This window comes from Pieris napi, chromosome 18 (assembly GCF_905475465.1).
Source record: "Pieris napi chromosome 18, ilPieNapi1.2, whole genome shotgun sequence".
In the NCBI taxonomy this organism is placed as follows: Eukaryota; Metazoa; Arthropoda; class Insecta; order Lepidoptera; family Pieridae; genus Pieris; species Pieris napi.
In genome coordinates this window covers 8,058,575-8,076,467 of record NC_062251.1, presented here as the reverse complement: position 1 = coordinate 8,076,467, position 17,893 = coordinate 8,058,575, and the positions used below count along the sequence as shown (strand labels likewise).

At 37.3% G+C, this 17,893-nt stretch overlaps 3 protein-coding genes, 1 long non-coding RNA gene and 1 pseudogene across 4 annotated transcripts; 4 read left to right on the top strand and 1 right to left on the bottom strand.

The window, feature by feature from the left end:
• Positions 1-1,365: 1,365 nt before the first annotated feature.
• Positions 1,366-4,736, top strand: LOC125058892. Its single transcript, XM_047663032.1, has 2 exons — positions 1,366-1,786; positions 3,994-4,736. The coding sequence occupies exons 1-2, from the start codon at positions 1,612-1,614 to the stop codon at positions 4,734-4,736; spliced, it is 918 nt and encodes a 305-aa protein (XP_047518988.1). The 5' UTR covers positions 1,366-1,611.
• On the bottom strand, positions 1,788-3,360 carry LOC125058934. Its single transcript, XR_007118549.1, has 2 exons — positions 2,744-3,360; positions 1,788-2,150 (listed from the first exon to the last, which is right to left on the bottom strand). It is a non-coding gene; the product is annotated as an uncharacterized LOC125058934 (long non-coding RNA).
• A 26-nt stretch (positions 4,737-4,762) lies between the features above and the next one.
• Positions 4,763-6,655, top strand: LOC125058931. The gene is made up of 2 exons (XM_047663072.1): positions 4,763-5,845; positions 6,217-6,655. Exons 1-2 carry the CDS (start codon positions 4,886-4,888, stop codon positions 6,220-6,222), a joined length of 966 nt encoding a protein of 321 aa, XP_047519028.1. The 5' UTR covers positions 4,763-4,885; the 3' UTR covers positions 6,223-6,655.
• A 16-nt stretch (positions 6,656-6,671) lies between these two features.
• LOC125058929 lies at positions 6,672-8,950 on the top strand. The gene has a single exon (XM_047663071.1). The coding sequence runs from the start codon at positions 7,340-7,342 to the stop codon at positions 8,699-8,701; it is 1,362 nt and encodes a 453-aa protein (XP_047519027.1). The 5' UTR covers positions 6,672-7,339; the 3' UTR covers positions 8,702-8,950.
• A 4,858-nt stretch (positions 8,951-13,808) lies between these two features.
• On the top strand, positions 13,809-17,667 carry LOC125058891 (annotated as a pseudogene).
• Positions 17,668-17,893: the final 226 nt, after the last annotated feature.

The window sequence follows — 17,893 nt, the reverse complement described above, 5'->3', positions numbered from 1 at the left end:
GCACAGCTGGAAGTGCTATTAGAAAGATAGTAAGCGAGTACCTGACCAGCCTGGACAATTCAGCTGGAAAAATGCTAAGAGCCGCCATCTATTACCACCTATAGTAGTGGACTCGAGAATCATCGCCAATGTGGAGGGTGCCGCCAAATTCATCGATAATGATATAGAATAGAGTAGTACCAACGATGCAAAAGAGATGAATCGACCCTGATCAATCACGTAGTACATCCCTCAAAGGCTCAACTAAACGTTTCCTTGGTTTATCCCGATCAGTTAAAAAGGAAAAAGCCTCGTAGTGTAGCTCTTTAATTCTACACGCAAATATTTATTTTATCGAAAAAAGTATCTGTACAAATAAAATTGATATGTTATTATATATTTTCAGGTACTGCGCTTATTTAAAAATACATAGTATTCGGGACAATTACACGAGAGAGTTTAAACGCCAAAAAAGGATCTGGATCTTTCAAACATACACCTAATGTGTACTTTAGAAAACTAACATTTCTTGAGAGTTCCACGGCAAATAAAAACATAGAGACCAAATACGAAACATCAAAAGTAACCGATTCCGGTGTAGACTTGAACCTACCTAGTTATATACCCCCGTGTGTCACCACCATAGGATAATTATATGCCCCCGTGTCTTCCCCATAGGATCTTTCTAGATCATTTTATATAAACAGAAACCATTGCAACATAGTAAATGATATTTCCCTAGCCGAAATGCTGTTACATGATTCTACGAACCACTCTTACTAAGAAACGTTTCCTAGTAGATCGTGAGAACGATGTATCAGCAGAACGGTCACGTAGGCCAGTTAGCTTTCAGAATAGAGAGCTTGTAATTTTCAGTATTAAACGGACCTCAAATCGGACCGGTTGTATTCATTTTAACTTTAAGTTTTAAAAAACCCTTTTTCGCGGACTCACTTACTACCTCCTAAAGAACAAATTGAACGATCAAGAAAAAAATAAACAATGCCAATGTAAACAAATAGTTGATATTTTACAAATGACTGAAAGTTTGACCGTGAGACAACAAAATCAAACTGCATCATTTACTAAAGATGATCAAAATTATTCTGCTTATCATTATATACTGTGTAGCGTCTACCTACTATTAGTAATAATAATAAATTAGTCTGTGAATCCAGCTTTTATTAACCTATCATTTTGCGGCGAAGTTTATTTAACGATTTAAAAGTGCATAATGTCGATTGGAAAAATTGAACCATGAAATTTGAGTTCCGAGCAATGGTCAGCCTATATTCGGCGCGTAAAACAATATATAAAATTGAATAAAATAAACGAAGAATTAAAAGTGAGTATGCTGGTTACTGTGGTCGGGGAATAAACTTATATGCTTAGGGCGCTTTTAGTGTCACGCGGATTTGCTCACGCACGCGGGATTGGACCGCATGCGTAGCATCCGCAAAGAACAATTTCATATAGGTATCTATTGTAAAGCGTGATAAACGCACGCGGGACGCGGGGCGCTGTGCGGGGCGTCACCCCGGTGCGGGGTATCCGCATGCGTAAGCGCTGCCTACAACTTCAGTGCCCATTTTAGAGTCGAGCGGGGCGCACGCGCCGTATTGTACTACCGAAATGAAAATCGATACAGAACGAGTAATCATTGAAGTTCATCTGCGGCCCGTTTTGTGGGATAAACGCAATGAATTATACAAAAACAGGGACGCGAGGGAGGCTGCATGGAGAGATATTTTGAAGGAATTGGCACCTAACTACGAAAATTTGAGCGAAGAGGAAAGAAAAGAGGCGGGTATGTGTTTGGTTCATTATTTTATTTATACAAGCATCATTACTTTATTAATATAAGCATAATTATTTAATTCACAAATAACATCAAAAACCTTCTAAAACCTTTTGAGTTTAGTTAATTAATTATATATCGGTGTTGCCAGGAGACTTTTCCTTCATTGATAAAGTAATCTGCAAATATATCTCTGATATTACTTGCCGACGTATTACTACTTTCAGTCTGCTGCCTGGGTAGTGGTCCCGTAAAACCATTTGTGACAAATGTATGGCTGACCTTGTAGCCATCCCGTTTCCTTATGAAATTGTGAAGTACACATGCCGTCTTGACTATTAATTGTGCTAGATCTAACTTGACATTCATGGATCTGTGAAATATTCTAAATTTATTTGACATAATTCCAAAAGTGCATTCTATGTACCTTCTAGCTCTGGACAGACGGTAATTAAATATTTTCTTTTTGTAAGGTAAATTATCACGAGCATAAGGCCGCATCACATGTGATGATAAACCAAATGCCTCGTCTCCCACTATCACGAACGGCAACTTTGCTCTTACACTAGATGGATAAGCTACTTCGGGGCAAATAATAGGCAACTCTTGCGGGTCAGGGATACCCAACGTGTTACTTTCCAGTTTCGTATACAATTGACTCCTTCTAAAGATGGTTGAATCGGCGTTGCTTCCACTGGTACCGACATTAATATATGTAAAATTATAATCAGCATCACACATTGCGAGGAGCACTACAGAATAATATTTCTTATAATTAAAATATAGTGATCCACTGTGCGGCGGCCGAATCACTCTTATATGTTTTCCATCAATTGCACCCAAGCAATTAGGAAAATTTGTATATGTGAGAAATCCCTCTGCGATTTCTTTCCATTTGATCCCATTAAGCTGTGGAATACATTCAGACTTTAGTTCAATCCATATTATGTAACAAACTTGTCTTACTATTTCGCTAATTGTTGCAATTCCAATCACATAGGAATAGTGTAGATCAGTGAATGTATTACCAGTTGCCAAATATCTGAAAACAAAAACAATATATTAATAATATGATAACATAATATATTAATAATGCTGACATCAGACATAAGACAGCATGCACCGCTCGAATTTTACTTCAGAAGAAAAATAAATACCCTTAAGGTGAAAGGGCACGGAAGTAGCTAGCGCTAGAAGTTTTTAATTCGTTTTAACTACAGTACTATAGCTACGTTAGATTTCTATGATTTGCCGAAAATTTTATCATAGGGGGGTATTTATGCAGTTATGATTTCATATGAAAAGTTCGAAGTATAGTTATGTATCTCATATCTGCTAAAAGTGGCCACTTTTAGCAGATTTGAGACACATAACTATGCTGTAAATATTTTATAAGAAATCTTCTCTGTATAAATTAACCCCTATGGTAAAATTTCCGGCAAATGAAAGGAATCTAATAAATATATATAATATAATATAATGAAATATCGTTTATTTCAGGCAATATTTACATTACAAGATGTCCTCCTTCATGAAGGTTGACAGATGCAAATAAAGCAAATTTTTGTTAAAACAAATTAAAAACTTACAGCGCTAGTGACTTCCGGAAGTTTTCACCTTAATTTTGATGATGGCAAATTTTACTGTAACAAATAAACAAATTGCCCGATTCAATCCGGTGTTTTTCCAAAAATCCTTAAATGAAGTTCTAATTATTTTTGTAAAAAATGAATTATTTCGTCGATGTCTGCGCCGCGCCGCCCCGGCCGCGCCGTCTGCGTCTAGTATAAGATTCACTTTGCGCTATCGTTCGCGGCGAAATTGACCGGCCTGCGCCGGCCCGCCGTTTGCGTTGCGCCTAAGGGTACTTTTCCTTCAACTGCGGCCTTATTTTTCCACTCTGTATAGGTATATATATATTGCTTGATTTATCTAATGCTTCATGAGACAGTGTAAAGTTGACAACATGTGTGAATTAAGGAGGGCCTTTAATCGAATGCAGTTAAATTTCCAACTAATATCAGATTTGTACACACGGCCACAGATCAAGCTTCCCAAAACCAGTATAAACAGGACTCATGCGTTGTTTATTATCGTAGACGACTCGGCGCCCGGCGAGGCCCTAGCAAGTTCCGTTTATTGGTACTGGTTTTGGGTAACTTGATCTGAAACTGTGTGTACTTTTGCCACTTACTTATTATATTTTGTCATTTCAGACAAGAAAATACAACAACGCTGGCGAACAGCAAGGGACACTTACCAGAAAGACAAGATATCTGAAAAAAATCAGCCATCCGGCTCTGGGAGTAAGAAGAAGAAGAAGAAATATTCTTACTATGACATTTTGACTTTCTTAGACAGTACAACGGAAACTGCTGGAGAAGAGTCACTCTGTGAAGAAATGTCTGAACAAAGTAATTTAGAAACACCTAATGAGTCCACGCAACCAGATACTTCACGTCAAGAAAGTTCTCACCCAACATCAAAACAAAAACAAGTAAAATCTAAAAAGCAAGCACCATCTGAATTTGAGGCACAGTTATTAGAATGCTTAAAGTCTAATCAACTGGAGCTAGAAAGTGAGGATTTGGCTTTCTTTCAGTCTCTGCAGCCTTCATTAAAAAGATTCACTAGATATCAAAAACTAATGTTCAGAACAAAAGTGTTAAATATAGTTATGGAAATGGAAAGTCAAACACAACCTGCATACTACAGTCCCATACCTACAACAAGTTCTAGTGCTTTTACTGAGCTTGACAGTTTGTCACCGATAAATTGTCACCAAACCAATAGTATAATCCAGGATACTTCGAGTCTTAACGACAATGCTATTAGTTCTGCTGCAGTGAATGACAATGAAACTCTTATTTCGACTGAAAGCGGCCTGTTTAATATCACGTCTTATGACGTAATTTATACCCCAGCAACAACATCATCTACAGGCGAAAGTAATTGTTAGATATTTGGCAGACTAAGTGGGCAACACTGAGCGTCAGTCTTGAATAAACGTTTTGCAGAGTGCACGTGTCTTTGATTTATCAGTGGCGACGAGGATAAAAAAATTCACATAAATTTAAAAATTAATTAAACTGTGTTGAGAAAATTATAATGATTGGTCAAATTAGTGCATTTGACGTTAAAAACGGCAATTGGTCAGCATATATTGAACGTGTGGAGATGTATTTTTTGGCAAATAAAATTGAAGATGGCGTCAAATTACCCACGCTTATAGCGGTAATGGGGGAAGATAGCTACGACTTGCTATCTACGTTGGCCAGTCCGAAGAAACCTTCGAGTCTAACTTTCAAAGAAGTTGTGAATTTAATGGAAACGCATTTGCAGCCGAAACCTTCAATATTAGCGGAGCGTTACAGATTTCGTCAAAGAAGGCAGCAAGAAAACGAATCGATTGCCGACTACGTGGCAGACTTAAAAAAATTATCACGGTTTTGTGATTTCTCAACAACACTAGAAGATAATATTAGAGACCAATTTGTGTGCGGGCTAAAAAGTGAATCTACAAGACAGAGGCTGTTTGCCGAGGAGAATCTTTGTTATAAAAAAGCCGTGTCGCTCGCGATAAACCTTGAGGCGGCGGAACGTGACGCGGGCGTTGTGGATCGTTCACTCATTGTGGAGCAAGTAAATAAAATGCAAATACGTGAGTGTAAAGCATGTGGGGACACAAATCATCGCTGGGAAGATTGTGTCTACAAAAATTTTGTGTGCAGCCTCTGCAAAACGACAGGCCATCTCCGTCGTATGTGTACGGGACGAGAGAAGACTGGGGTACGCGGTGAGGGCGTGATGAACAGCTACGGGTACAGTGGCAGATCGCGCGGGTGGCGCGGGCGATGGCGCGGGAAGCGTGGCGGTCGATCACGTGGCGCCGGGCGCGGGGCCGGACAAGGAGCCCCCGCCGACACCTACTGGCTGCAGGGAGCCGCCGGATGCGAGGCTGGACCGGTGGCCAAAGCGGCGCCGGCGAGCGAGGTGCGCCAGCAAGAGGAAGTAGACTACACGGATGAGGAGCCGATCTATCAGATGTCCTTAGCTAAGTACAAACCGGTGTGTATTTCCTTGTTAGTGAACGATACATTGTTGAATATGGAAATAGATACTGGGTCCGCTTTATCCTGTATTAGTAAGAGTACATTTTTAAAATACTTTAACAAATTAAAGTTAAGGTCATGCAGGTTAAAATTAAAGTTTTATGACGGGGCTACCATTGAACCATTAGGATATTTAGAAATCAGTGTAAAATATGGCAACATATGTAAAGTTTTGGACCTTTATGTTATCGACAATGGCTGTACCCATTTATTAGGACGACAATGGCTCTCAGAACTGAATATAGATATTCCTAAATTTAAAATCTGCAATGTAAATAATGTGCAAGCAAGCCAATCGAATGATCAAATCAATAATATACTTTCCAGATATAAGTCGGTGTTTGACGGGACCCTGGGCAGGTACACTGGTGGTACGGTGGCGTTGAAGGTGCGTGAGGACGCAGAGCCTATATTTTGCAGAGCGAGGCCATTGCCTTTCTCTATGCGAGCGCGTGTGGATGCAGAACTAGATGCCATGCTTCAGGCCGGCGTTGTGGAACCGGTGGACCACTCCGACTGGGCTACTCCGCTGGTCATTGCTTCCAAAGCAGACGGGGGAATTCGTATTTGTGCCGACTACAAGGTGACACTCAATCGAGCCTTAATGATTGATAGGTATCCGGTTCCGAGGATTGATGAATTGTTTAGCGACCTCAGTGGAAATAAATACTTCACAAAAATTGATTTATCACAGGCTTATAATCAACTTGAACTAGATTCAGAATCAAAAGCGTACACTGTAATCAATACACATAAGGGGCTTTTTAAATATAATCGCTTAGTACAGTGAAATTAGTCTCGAGAAATTTTTGCATATGTAGTGGTGTGTATATTACTCAGATCTTAGAGCGCGTTTCCACTATATCGTTCTGGCCTATACAAAAATGTTTCGATATCCTAACATTACTATTTAATATTATACTTATCCCTAGCAACACTCTGATTTTTGTTATCAATAAAAACAAGTTTTTATTTAAAAAAAAAGGTTTTGACTTTATAAAAAAAAGGTGTGTGCGCGATTCACACACGATAGAAGTGAAACTTCAAAGAGGAGAGACCGATATATATTTTTTTTTCCTTTCATCTAGGTTTTTAAAACTCCGGGGGGTCTACGGGGGGGTCAAAATTTATTTTTGGCCTAGGACGCACCGTTTCCGAGATATTTCAATCTAAAGCAAAAAATCGTCACTTGATAGTGGAAAGTGGAAACACGCACAAAACCAGAATAAACCAGTTTACGCTGTCCGCAGGTGCCACGTGCAGTCCGGCGTCAGTCGCTTGGTACTGTTAGAACATAAAGCACACATTTCATTCAAAAATTATAATTATTACGTTAATTGTTAAATTTTGTATTTGTTGATTGTTGTTATTGTTTGTTATTATTGTTATAATATTTGTTGAAGTGTTTAATTTGTGTGTAAGTGTTGCAACTTTATATTGTTAATTAAAAATGGCTCCAGTGTTAAAACATGGTCGAGGCAAGCCTTTGACTTCTCAAACTAAAGAAGTTTTGTACTGTTTGTACAAATATTTCGAAAATGAGTGTAATAACAACCCGAGCAGTATTATGACTCCCACTCAATTAGTTGCTAAATCAACGGGAATTTCAATAGCATCCGTCAGAAAGGTAGTATCAGAAAGCAAATGTCGACCTTCAGATCAGGAAGTAACATTTAAATCTCCTAAAAAGAAACCGAATCGTAAACCTACAATAGTAATCGATAACTTTGATCAGCAAGTTATCAGAAGAACAATTCATGACTTCCACATCACAAATAAAGAAATTCCCACTTTGAAAACTTTGCACGCAAAATTAAAAGAAGATATCGATTATAAAGGTTGTGTCAGCACGTTACGAAAACACGTCATGTCATTAGGTTTTAATTGGAAGCAAACAGAAGATAACCGGAAACTTCTTATGGAAAAACACGAAATTAGATACTTGCGAATTAATTATTTGATGAAAATTGCTGAATATCGTGAACAACGCCGACCAATTGTTTACACCGACGAAACATATATACATACATCACATACCCTCTCGAAATCTTGGTCAGATGGAAGCACTTCAGGTTTGAAGCAACATATATCGAAAGGCAACCGCTTAATCATTGTTCATGCCGGTGGTATGGATGGCTTTATACCAAATGCATTGCTTATGTTTAAAGCCAACCAAAAAAGTGGAGATTACCACGACAATATGAACTATGACAACTATTCAAGGTGGATTCAAACTCAATTAATACCCAACTTACAACCAAATAGTGTTGTTGTTGTTGACAACGCACCATATCATAACTCAATACAAAATCCTGCACCGAATAGTAATTCTAGAAAACAGCAAATGATTGACTGGCTGACATTGCGAAACATTGAGCATTCATCCACGTTGCTTAAGCCTCAATTATATGAACTGATTCTGCAAAACAAGGCGAGATTTGTAGAGTACAAGATAGACGAAATATTACGACAGCACGGTCATACTGTGCTGCGTTTACCACCATACCATCCGGAGTTTAATCCTATAGAAAATATATGGGGGATAGTGAAAACATATGTCGCAAAAAAGAATGTCGCAATGAATATGAAGGTTATAATGTCATTAGCTGAAGAAAAAATGAACGCCATAACTGTAGAGGAATGGAGAAAAGTTTGTCTGCATGCTATTGAGGAGGAAAACAAATATCAGGGTAGAGACGCAGCTTTAGACACAATATCAGAACGAATCATAATTAATTTAAATAATTCATCTGATGAAAGCGAGGATGGGGATGATTGTGATATGCCTGGGGTTGATGAATTATTAGAATAAAACATTTATGGCCGGAGAACACCTAATTCATACACGTCTTCACTGAAGTGAAAACCGGCATTCACTGCTTGTAATATTTGGAACTGGCTTATCTGCCTCATACAGTTCCATAGATTACAATGCAGTGGATACACATTTTCACGTCCGTATTAGTACGTAGTGCGTATGCGTAGACGTGTACGCATTTGGTGTGCTCCAGCCACAAACGTATATTACCTTTAAAAAAATAAAAACTAAAAATAAAATGTTGTTTTTTTTTTTATTTGCTGACCATACACTACTACAAACGCAAAAATTTCTCCAAGCTAATTTACCTGTATATGGCTTAGCTTCAAGTCCAGGAATATTTCAAAAATTTATGGCAAATTTGTTCAAAGATATTCCAGAGGTGATTACGTTCTACGACGATATATTGCTAAAAAGTAGGGATTTTAAAAGTCATTTGGAAACAATAGAGAAAGTCTTTAGTATTTTGCAAAACAACGGGTTAAAAATTAAGAAAAACAAATGTAATTTTTTGGCTTCCGAAGTTAAGTACTTAGGATACATTATAGATAAAGATGGTATAAGAGTGGACCCAGACAAAGTAAAAGCAATTGTAGGTATGGTTTATCCAAAGAACGTATCTGAGTTAAAATCGTTTTTAGGAATGGTTAATTTCTATGGAAAATTCATAAAAAATTTGAGCACTCATCTGGCTCCTTTATATGAGCTATTAAAGGCAGGTAAACAGTTTATTTGGTCTAAGGAGAGTAGTTTAGCATTTAACAAAGTAAAGAAATTGTTATGTAGTGCAGAAGTTCTAGTGCATTTTGATATATCTGCAGAGTCCATAGTGACCTGTGACGCAAGTTCGTATGGCGTGGGCTGTGTGTTAGCGTCGCGCGCACCTAACGGTTCGGAGCGGGTCGTGGCCTATGCCTCGCGCTCACTCACTTCTGCGGAGAGACACTACAGCCAAATACATAAGGAAGCCCTCGCTATTATATTTGCTGTTGATAAATTCCATCAATACTTGTATGGTCGGAAGTTTACATTAAAAACAGATCATAAACCACTAGTAAGCATTTTCGGTCCGAATTCAGCAGTACCTTGTACAGCAGCGAGTAGGTTGCAAAGATGGGCTATCAAGTTATCAGCATATGATTTTAATATTGAGTATATTAAAACCGACAAAAACACAGCAGATGCACTATCGCGATTAATTACAGCACATAAAGAGATAGGTGAAGATACTTTGCCAGAGCAAACATATCTGCATTTTGCGACAGAAGCTCTTCTTCTGGACTACTCAGTTTTAAAAAAAGAAACCTTGTCTGACCCGATATTATCAAGAGTGTTAACTTATATTAGAGATGGTTGGCCGGTAGGAAATGAAATCAAAGAATTAAAACCATATTTTAATAGAAAAAATGAACTTTACACCGAACTAGGTTGTATTTTATGGGGCCATAGGTTAGTCATTCCAGCTTCATGTAGGAATAAAGTATTAGTAGAATTGCATGATACCCATATGGGTATTGTTAAAACTAAGTCGTTAGCAAGAAGCTATGTCTGGTGGCCTGGGGTAGATGAAAGTATTCAAGCAATATGTCAGTCTTGTGAAGTGTGCGGTGCGGTCGCAAATGCTCCACCTTCACACACGCCACAGGCCTGGCCATGGCCAAGTAGACCTTGGTCCAGAATTCACATAGATTTTTTGGGACCTATTTCCGGTGTAACTTACTTTATAATAGTAGATTCTTGCTCTAAATGGATTGAAGCAATCAGAATGAAAAGCACAAAGGCAGATTCTGTAATTGCTGTTCTTAGAGATAATTTTGCTCGCTTTGGTTTAGTAAAACAAGTGGTTAGTGACAACGGTCCACCTTTCACTAGTAAGGAATTTGAATTGTTCATGAAAAGAAATAAAATTGAGCATATTTTCTCAGCCCCGTATCATCCGGCTTCAAATGGAGCAGTTAAGATATGTAAGAGAGTCATAAAAAAAGCGGTTAATCAAAAACTAGACCCGGACATAGCACTTTCTCGATTTTTATTAGCTTATAGAAATACGGAGCATTACACTACAGGAGAGAGTCCTGCTAAAATTCTGTTGGGCAGGGATTTACGTATGCGTTTAGATGCCTTAAAGCCTTCACGCGAGACGAGAGTTCAATCGCACCAAGCTCGCAGTGAGGAGTTTGCGGGGGGAGCGCGGCGTCAACTTACACCCGGTGACCCGGTGTGGTACCGCGACTACCGCTCTCGGGACAAGTGGCTAGCAGGCCAGCTGACGGATAGGTTAGGAACCACTGACTACAAAGTTAAATCTGTTCTCGGAACCGAAGTACAAAGACATATCGATCAATTAAGGTTTAGAAAGGTCAAAGTAGTTGATAGTAATACAGGGGACATAAATCGTCAACCTTCACATGTTAATCCAAAACCTAAGTCCCGAAGTTCATTAGCTTTTCCAACCTCAGAGAGCCCAGAACGAGACCCCGATTCTATGACAGCGTCGTCTGCCACAGCTGATATGTTGACGTCACCTAGAACGGTTCGTAATCAAAGAGCATCCCACAATGAAATGAGCAGCCCAGATGGCAATACGTCACGTCAGGAAGCTATCACCGCCGTCACCGTGCCAGCAGTGTCCACGCCCGGGGGACCGATTCAAGATAATGTAGTCTACAGGGAGTTAACGTCTGATCAGCAAACAGACAGAATTAGTAGGATTCGTAGACCCCCTCGTAGATACGGCTTCGAAGATGTTTTTTTTTCAGGTAGCATATAAGCATCTTAGATTATTTTTTTAAAATTAAACTTATTTTTTTTTTAATCTTTTCACATGTATGTCAATGTAAATTGTTATATTCTTGTAACAAGTAGAGATTTAGACCATTAAATATAAATGTTGTATGTTGTAGTAGTAGGTAAATCTTTAAAATAGATTGCAGCTGTTTATTTTTAAGTTTTTTTTTTTTTTTTTTGTCACCTTTAATAAAAGTGTTAATTTCGGTAAATAGGGAGAGAGGTAGGTAGGTATTGAGGTAGCTTACATGGAAATATACTTATTGTTTTTTTTTTTTGTTATTTACTGTTTCCCTTATTATGTATTTCCATCATTGAGTTATTAAATTACTATTGTTATTAAGACAGCAACCTATCTACTTGTGAATTTACCTAGGTATTTGATATATCTTAAAAATCTTTAGAACACAGAGTTTATTAACTAATTAATTAGCTATGTAAGAGAGCTTAGCATTTAAGGGGGAAGGTGTTAGATATTTGGCAGACTAAGTGGGCAACACTGAGCGTCAGTCTTGAATAAACGTTTTGCAGAGTGCACGTGTCTTTGATTTATCAGTAATGTCAACGCTCAGGATACAAATTTACAAAGAAATGAATGATGTAAAATTTGATTTTTTAATTTATGAATAAAACTCTTTTTATTAAAATGAGTACGATTAACTTTTTTTCTCCAGTTTCTCTCTAATTGTTTGTTTAGTCATATGAGTGCGGTTGTACACACGGCACAGATCAAGTTACTCAAATCCAGTATAAGCGGGACTCCGACGGGTTACCTAAGTATGATAATACGCAAGGCGCGAGTTCCATTTATGCTGGTTTTGGGTAACTTGATCTGTGGCCATGTGTACTTTATCAGATAAAAAAAAGGATTGTGTATGTAGGTTGAACGTACCAATCCCAAACCAATTAAGGACTTTTTTTGACTTTAAATTACTGTCATGTGCAAACCTATAACTTTTATCTATATTATAATAAGTAGCGTGTGATGAAAGGTAGGAATGATTCCACTTTAATGGCGACATTTTATGAGTGAAATAATCTTATTTAATGAAATTTCAACATGAAATTGAATGAAATTATGAACAATGAAATTTCAGAGTACATGACAAAATTTTTTTTTTGCACATGTAAATTTACACATGACAGTAATTTGAAGTCAAAAAACGTTTATCCTACCTGTTCAAATCCCTTTCCACTAAATCATAGCAGGAAATTAAATATTTAAAATTTAAAACTTACCTTAATGTAATAGCGAGCCTCTCAATCGGTTGTATTGTAATCCTTCGTAAACTGCTTTTTTGTAGCTTATTCTCAATTTTACACAACAGTTCATCAAAAGAACGAATGGACATTCGAAAGTAATTTTTAAATTTACGTTCATTATTTTGTAGTTTTCCAAAGCGTGTAACAAACGCCCCAGCAAGAAGCCTATTTTCAAGAAAGGGATCAACATGTACTCTTGTCTTCTTGTTTCGTCGTTTGTAAAGTATGTAAGCGACACATATTCTTCTGACATTGATCATTTTTGAACACGTCTATACCGTTACGCAGCCCGTAGAAAACTGAAACTCATGCTGCGTATGATCCGCAGCGTGAAATTTTACGCATGCGGTCCAATCCCGCGTGCGTGAGCAAATCCGCGTGACACTAAAAGCGCCCTTATGTGCGAATTTTGTGCACCGCAATTTCCTGAAGATTCAACGTTTGACGAGTCAGTCAAATTAGTAACCTCAACGGTTCGAAATCACGAAACGTCACATGTTTCGTTTGCGACGTCAACATATTGGGGAGTCTTTAACCGACTATTTGCAGGCCCTTAAACACTTAGCATCCACATGTAATTTTGGCAAGTGTTTATCGTGCTCGACGTTAGAAGATAATCTTCGAGACCAATGTGTATCGCGTCTGGCGATCGATGCTTCACAAAGCTAAAAAAGTACCCGAGGGCATCAACAAAAATTGAATTGCTCAATTTCATTTAAAAAGCACAGAATCAATCATTGCCACAACAAACAAATCGCTAACAATATCAATACGAATATTCTGCACCAACCTATTCTGGATATACCACTGCTACCCTCAACACCAATGCCTTTACAATCATGGCCTCCGACGCCACCACCACCAACGTGAACGCCGTCACCTCCCAGACAAGATTCCAGCTTAGATTTATTTAAATAACAAACGCACGTATCTTAACGTTATAACGAGGTTTTCTTTTGGACAAACACAGAAAACAAATGATCACGAAGCGCGCTATGCTCGTTTTTGTTTGGTTCTGTTTATTTTGGATCGTGTTTGAGCTGATAATTCGATGCTCGGTGTTATTGATAGCGCTGATGTAACTGATAGCTTTAACAATAAGGCCATATCGTCTAGGGTAAGTTACAATCGTATGTATAATATTATTTAAGAGTAATATATATTTTTCTTGCCAATCTACCTTACCTTCACCTACAAAGTAATTTGTTAATTTAGTTCGAACATTATCTGCTTCATGGATTGGTCGTACAGTGTTTACCCAGAAAGATATACAAACTGAACCCAGCCGATAAGCATTTTGCTAATATTTTAGAAAGAAGAATAGATGCTCGTAATAAATATGTAACAGAAAAGAAAGAAGAAGATAAGTTATTTTGTCTTTCATTGGTTAAGGAAATAAAAAATAGTTTCCGAAAACCGGCGTTTAAAGTTGAAAATTGAAATGCATCCCGAAAATAACCAATCAATTGATTTAAAATGTTTAAAAGATGTTATTTCTGTTTCCACTAAACAGTCTGAGCTTATTTACTTTAATGCTTCTGATTGAAACAGTTCTGGCGGCATTGATAGCGAAGATGGCTTACTAGTAGCTCAGTTACAACAAAACATATACAACGAAGAAATTTCAGGATCACAACCGCTTCAAACTGTCTCTGTACTGCGTAATGAATCCAATAAATATTTCAATGATATGTTAAAGACTCCAGAAACAATATCAAGCCCAAAAACTACAACTAGAGTCAAAGCTATTAATAGCCTTGCTCAAGAATTGACCAAATCTAATTTCACTTACAAGGAAAATAAGGCCATTCAAAGACATTCCAATCCCCCAGAAATCTGCAGAACCTACCAAGGGACGAGGCGGTATAAAACTGGGACATTTAAAAAGATTCTTCCGAAGCGTCCAAGTGGTAAAGGAAAACCAAGTGAGGCTCGTGCTAAATTTTGTTTTTTTTTTGCTTGCAGTGAGGACAGAGTGACTGACATGAGGCCTTGTTTTTATGTGCAATTCATATTCATACATTCAAGAAGAATGTGTTAGCTGAACTGCAGACAACACAGACAAGTTTATTTGTACCACATGTACTAAGTCAGGAGTAATATAACTTTAAGTATTTTTAAATTTTTTTCTGTTTTTAATTAACATGTTGCCTGTCCAGAGTATTTTGGTCAAGTAGCGGTGACGTCGATCCTATACAGTGAGGAAAGTTCCACTTTACTGTTAAACATTCTTCTTCATCCTTTGGTACCTTAACCCTTAATTTGATTATGTTCACTGTGATAAACACTCATAAAAAATAAATATTGAGCGACTATTTTCTACTATTTTTCGGTTTTTGTTTTAATTATAGCAAGTTTAATTTGTATTTATCGGTACAAAAAATAATTCTACAAAAGGCAACATCATCTGTCATTATCGAGACAAGATGTCAGCGAGACGCGGGCACTCGATTCATCGCAAGGTAAATATTTTTTTAAATTGTTATATTTGACTAAACTAATTTTTTATGGTTTATATTTGCTAAACAATACTTATGCTTTGGTTTGGAATGGGTTTTACGTAGTGTTTTTGGTAACTTTTATTTGGAGGCACACTTGGTTGTTCATCACAGTGAACACTGCCATACTCGAATAATTACTGTCAATTTGATATGTTTATTGTGATGAACATTGCCAAATTAGGGATAACTTTTATTTACAAATAATGTGCTTTGTGTGGTGGGCTTCTTTTGGGCTTATTTGTTTTTTTTTTTTGCTTGTTAACAGAATAAAATACATGACCGCACGCATAGAATACTAGCACTTGTTCCTGTCGAGCATGCGCCATCCGATACTAGTGACAAATCCGAAACTAACAGTGATAACGAATTACTGCCACCTACTCCAAGCCCTGTTTCATCTTCTGCACCTTCCATTAATTCTTCTTTAGAACGCTTAGACATCAATAGTAGTCCCGAACCAGTACATGCTCAAAATGACGATGAACAGCCGTTAGAACCATCAGACTTATACCACTCAGAAGCTCTCCAATTAACTCCAGTTTTGCAAGAAATTTGCCCTAATACACCATCCAGAGAACCAAATTATGATAACATTCCATCACTATCTTCAATAATTTCTGTTCCATCTGAGATACATATACCAACACCTAGGACTTCTTATACTAGAAAAACTAGGGCAAAAAAGCAAATAGCTCCAGCTGCCAAGAAATCTAAGAAAATTTCAAAATTTTCTCTTTCTTACAAATGGAAAAAAGGCATTTTTCGTCACCGTGCCATAATTGAAGAAAGAACCGAAACTTATGTCGATTTTCCAGATGATGACCCCCTTAACTATTTGTATTTATTTTTTTCTAAAGATATTTTAACTGATTTAGTAGACCAGACCAATCTTTACTCCATCCAACAAACCGGAAGATCCATACAAAGGTCAGATAATGAGATGAGGGATTTTATAAGCATTCATATTCTGATGGGCATTGTTGAAATGCCATGTTATCTGGATTATTGGAGCAACAGATTTCGATACGGACAGATAGCAGACATAATGACCTTGAAACGTTACCAACAAATCCGCAGATTTTTACACTTTACTCACAACAATCTGCAGGACTCTGATAGATACTATAAAGTAACTCAAACTCAAATCTTTATTGCATTCCTTATGTACATAATTTATTACAGTAATGAATAAGGACCTTGGCTATGTGCACAGCAATGTTATAAGAGGGCATGCTTTATTATAGTTCATTATATTCTTATATATTCCTATTCTTATAAGATACATTATTTATTTGGTATATTTACTTTGGTTTTAGTAAGACCGAGCTGAAAAAATTCGAAGAAATTGTTTGCGTCAAGAAAATGAAAATAAATTTAATAAAGACGAGATGATGATTCCCTACAAGGGCAGGAAAGCTGGAAACCGAAAGCAATATATGAAAGATAAACCAAGTAAATGGGGTTTTAAAAACTATGTACGTGCTGGTGTAAGTGGAATGATTTACGATTTCATTTTAAATGCAGGTGAAGATATCTTTCGTTCACATAAGTTTACAGAGCAAGAATCTTCACTTGGGTTTGGAGCCCAAATAGTTATAGCCTTGACTCAGACTATACAAAAAAACCAGCAACTATATTTTGTGATATTTTTTTCTCATCGCCAGAGCTGTTTTACCTATTGAAAGAAAACTACGGTGTATTTGGTCTTGGTACAATACGAAGCAACCGGATTAGAGGAGCTGAAAAGTTGCTACCGGATGAAAAGATGATGAAGAAAAAACAGAGGGGAGCGTTTTCACAAGTTATCTGTAATTCAAACAAATTAGTTATAGTACGCTGGAATGATAATAAACCTGTAACTCTTATAAGCTCATTTATTGGATCTGAACCAGTACAAAAAATAAAAAGGTATTGCAAAGAACAGAAACAAAAAATAGAAGTGGATTGTCCGCAAATAGTTCGCGAGTATAATAAGGAAATAAAAAATAGTTTCCGAAAACCGGCGTTTGAAGTTGAAAATTGAAATGCATCCCGAAAGTAACCAATCAATTGATTTAAAATGTTTAAAAGATGTTATTTCTGTTTCCACTAAACAGTCGGAGCTCATTTACTTAAATGCTTCTGATTGAAACAGTTCTGGCGGCGTTGATAGCGAAGATGACATACTAGTAGCTCAGTTACAACAAAACAAATACAACGAAGAAATTTCAGGATCACAACCGCTTCAAACTGTCTCTGTACTGCGTAATTAATCCAATAAATATTTCAATAATATGTTAAGGACTCCAAAAACAATATCAAGACCATAAACTACAACTAGAGTCAAAGCTATTAATAGCCTTGCTCTCAAGAATTTACCAAATCTAATTTCACTTACAAGGAAAATAAGGCGGGGCCATTCAAAGACATTCCAATCCCCAGAAATCTCCAGAACCTACCAAGGGACGAGGCGGTATAAAACTGGGACATTTAAAAAGATTCTTCCGAAGCATCCAAGTGGTAAAGGAAAACCAAGTGAGGCTCGTGCTAAATTATTTTTTTTTTTTTGCTTGCAGTGAGGACAGAGTGACTGACATGAGGCCTTGTTTTTATGTGCAATTCATATTCATACATTCAAGAAGAATGTGTTAGCTGA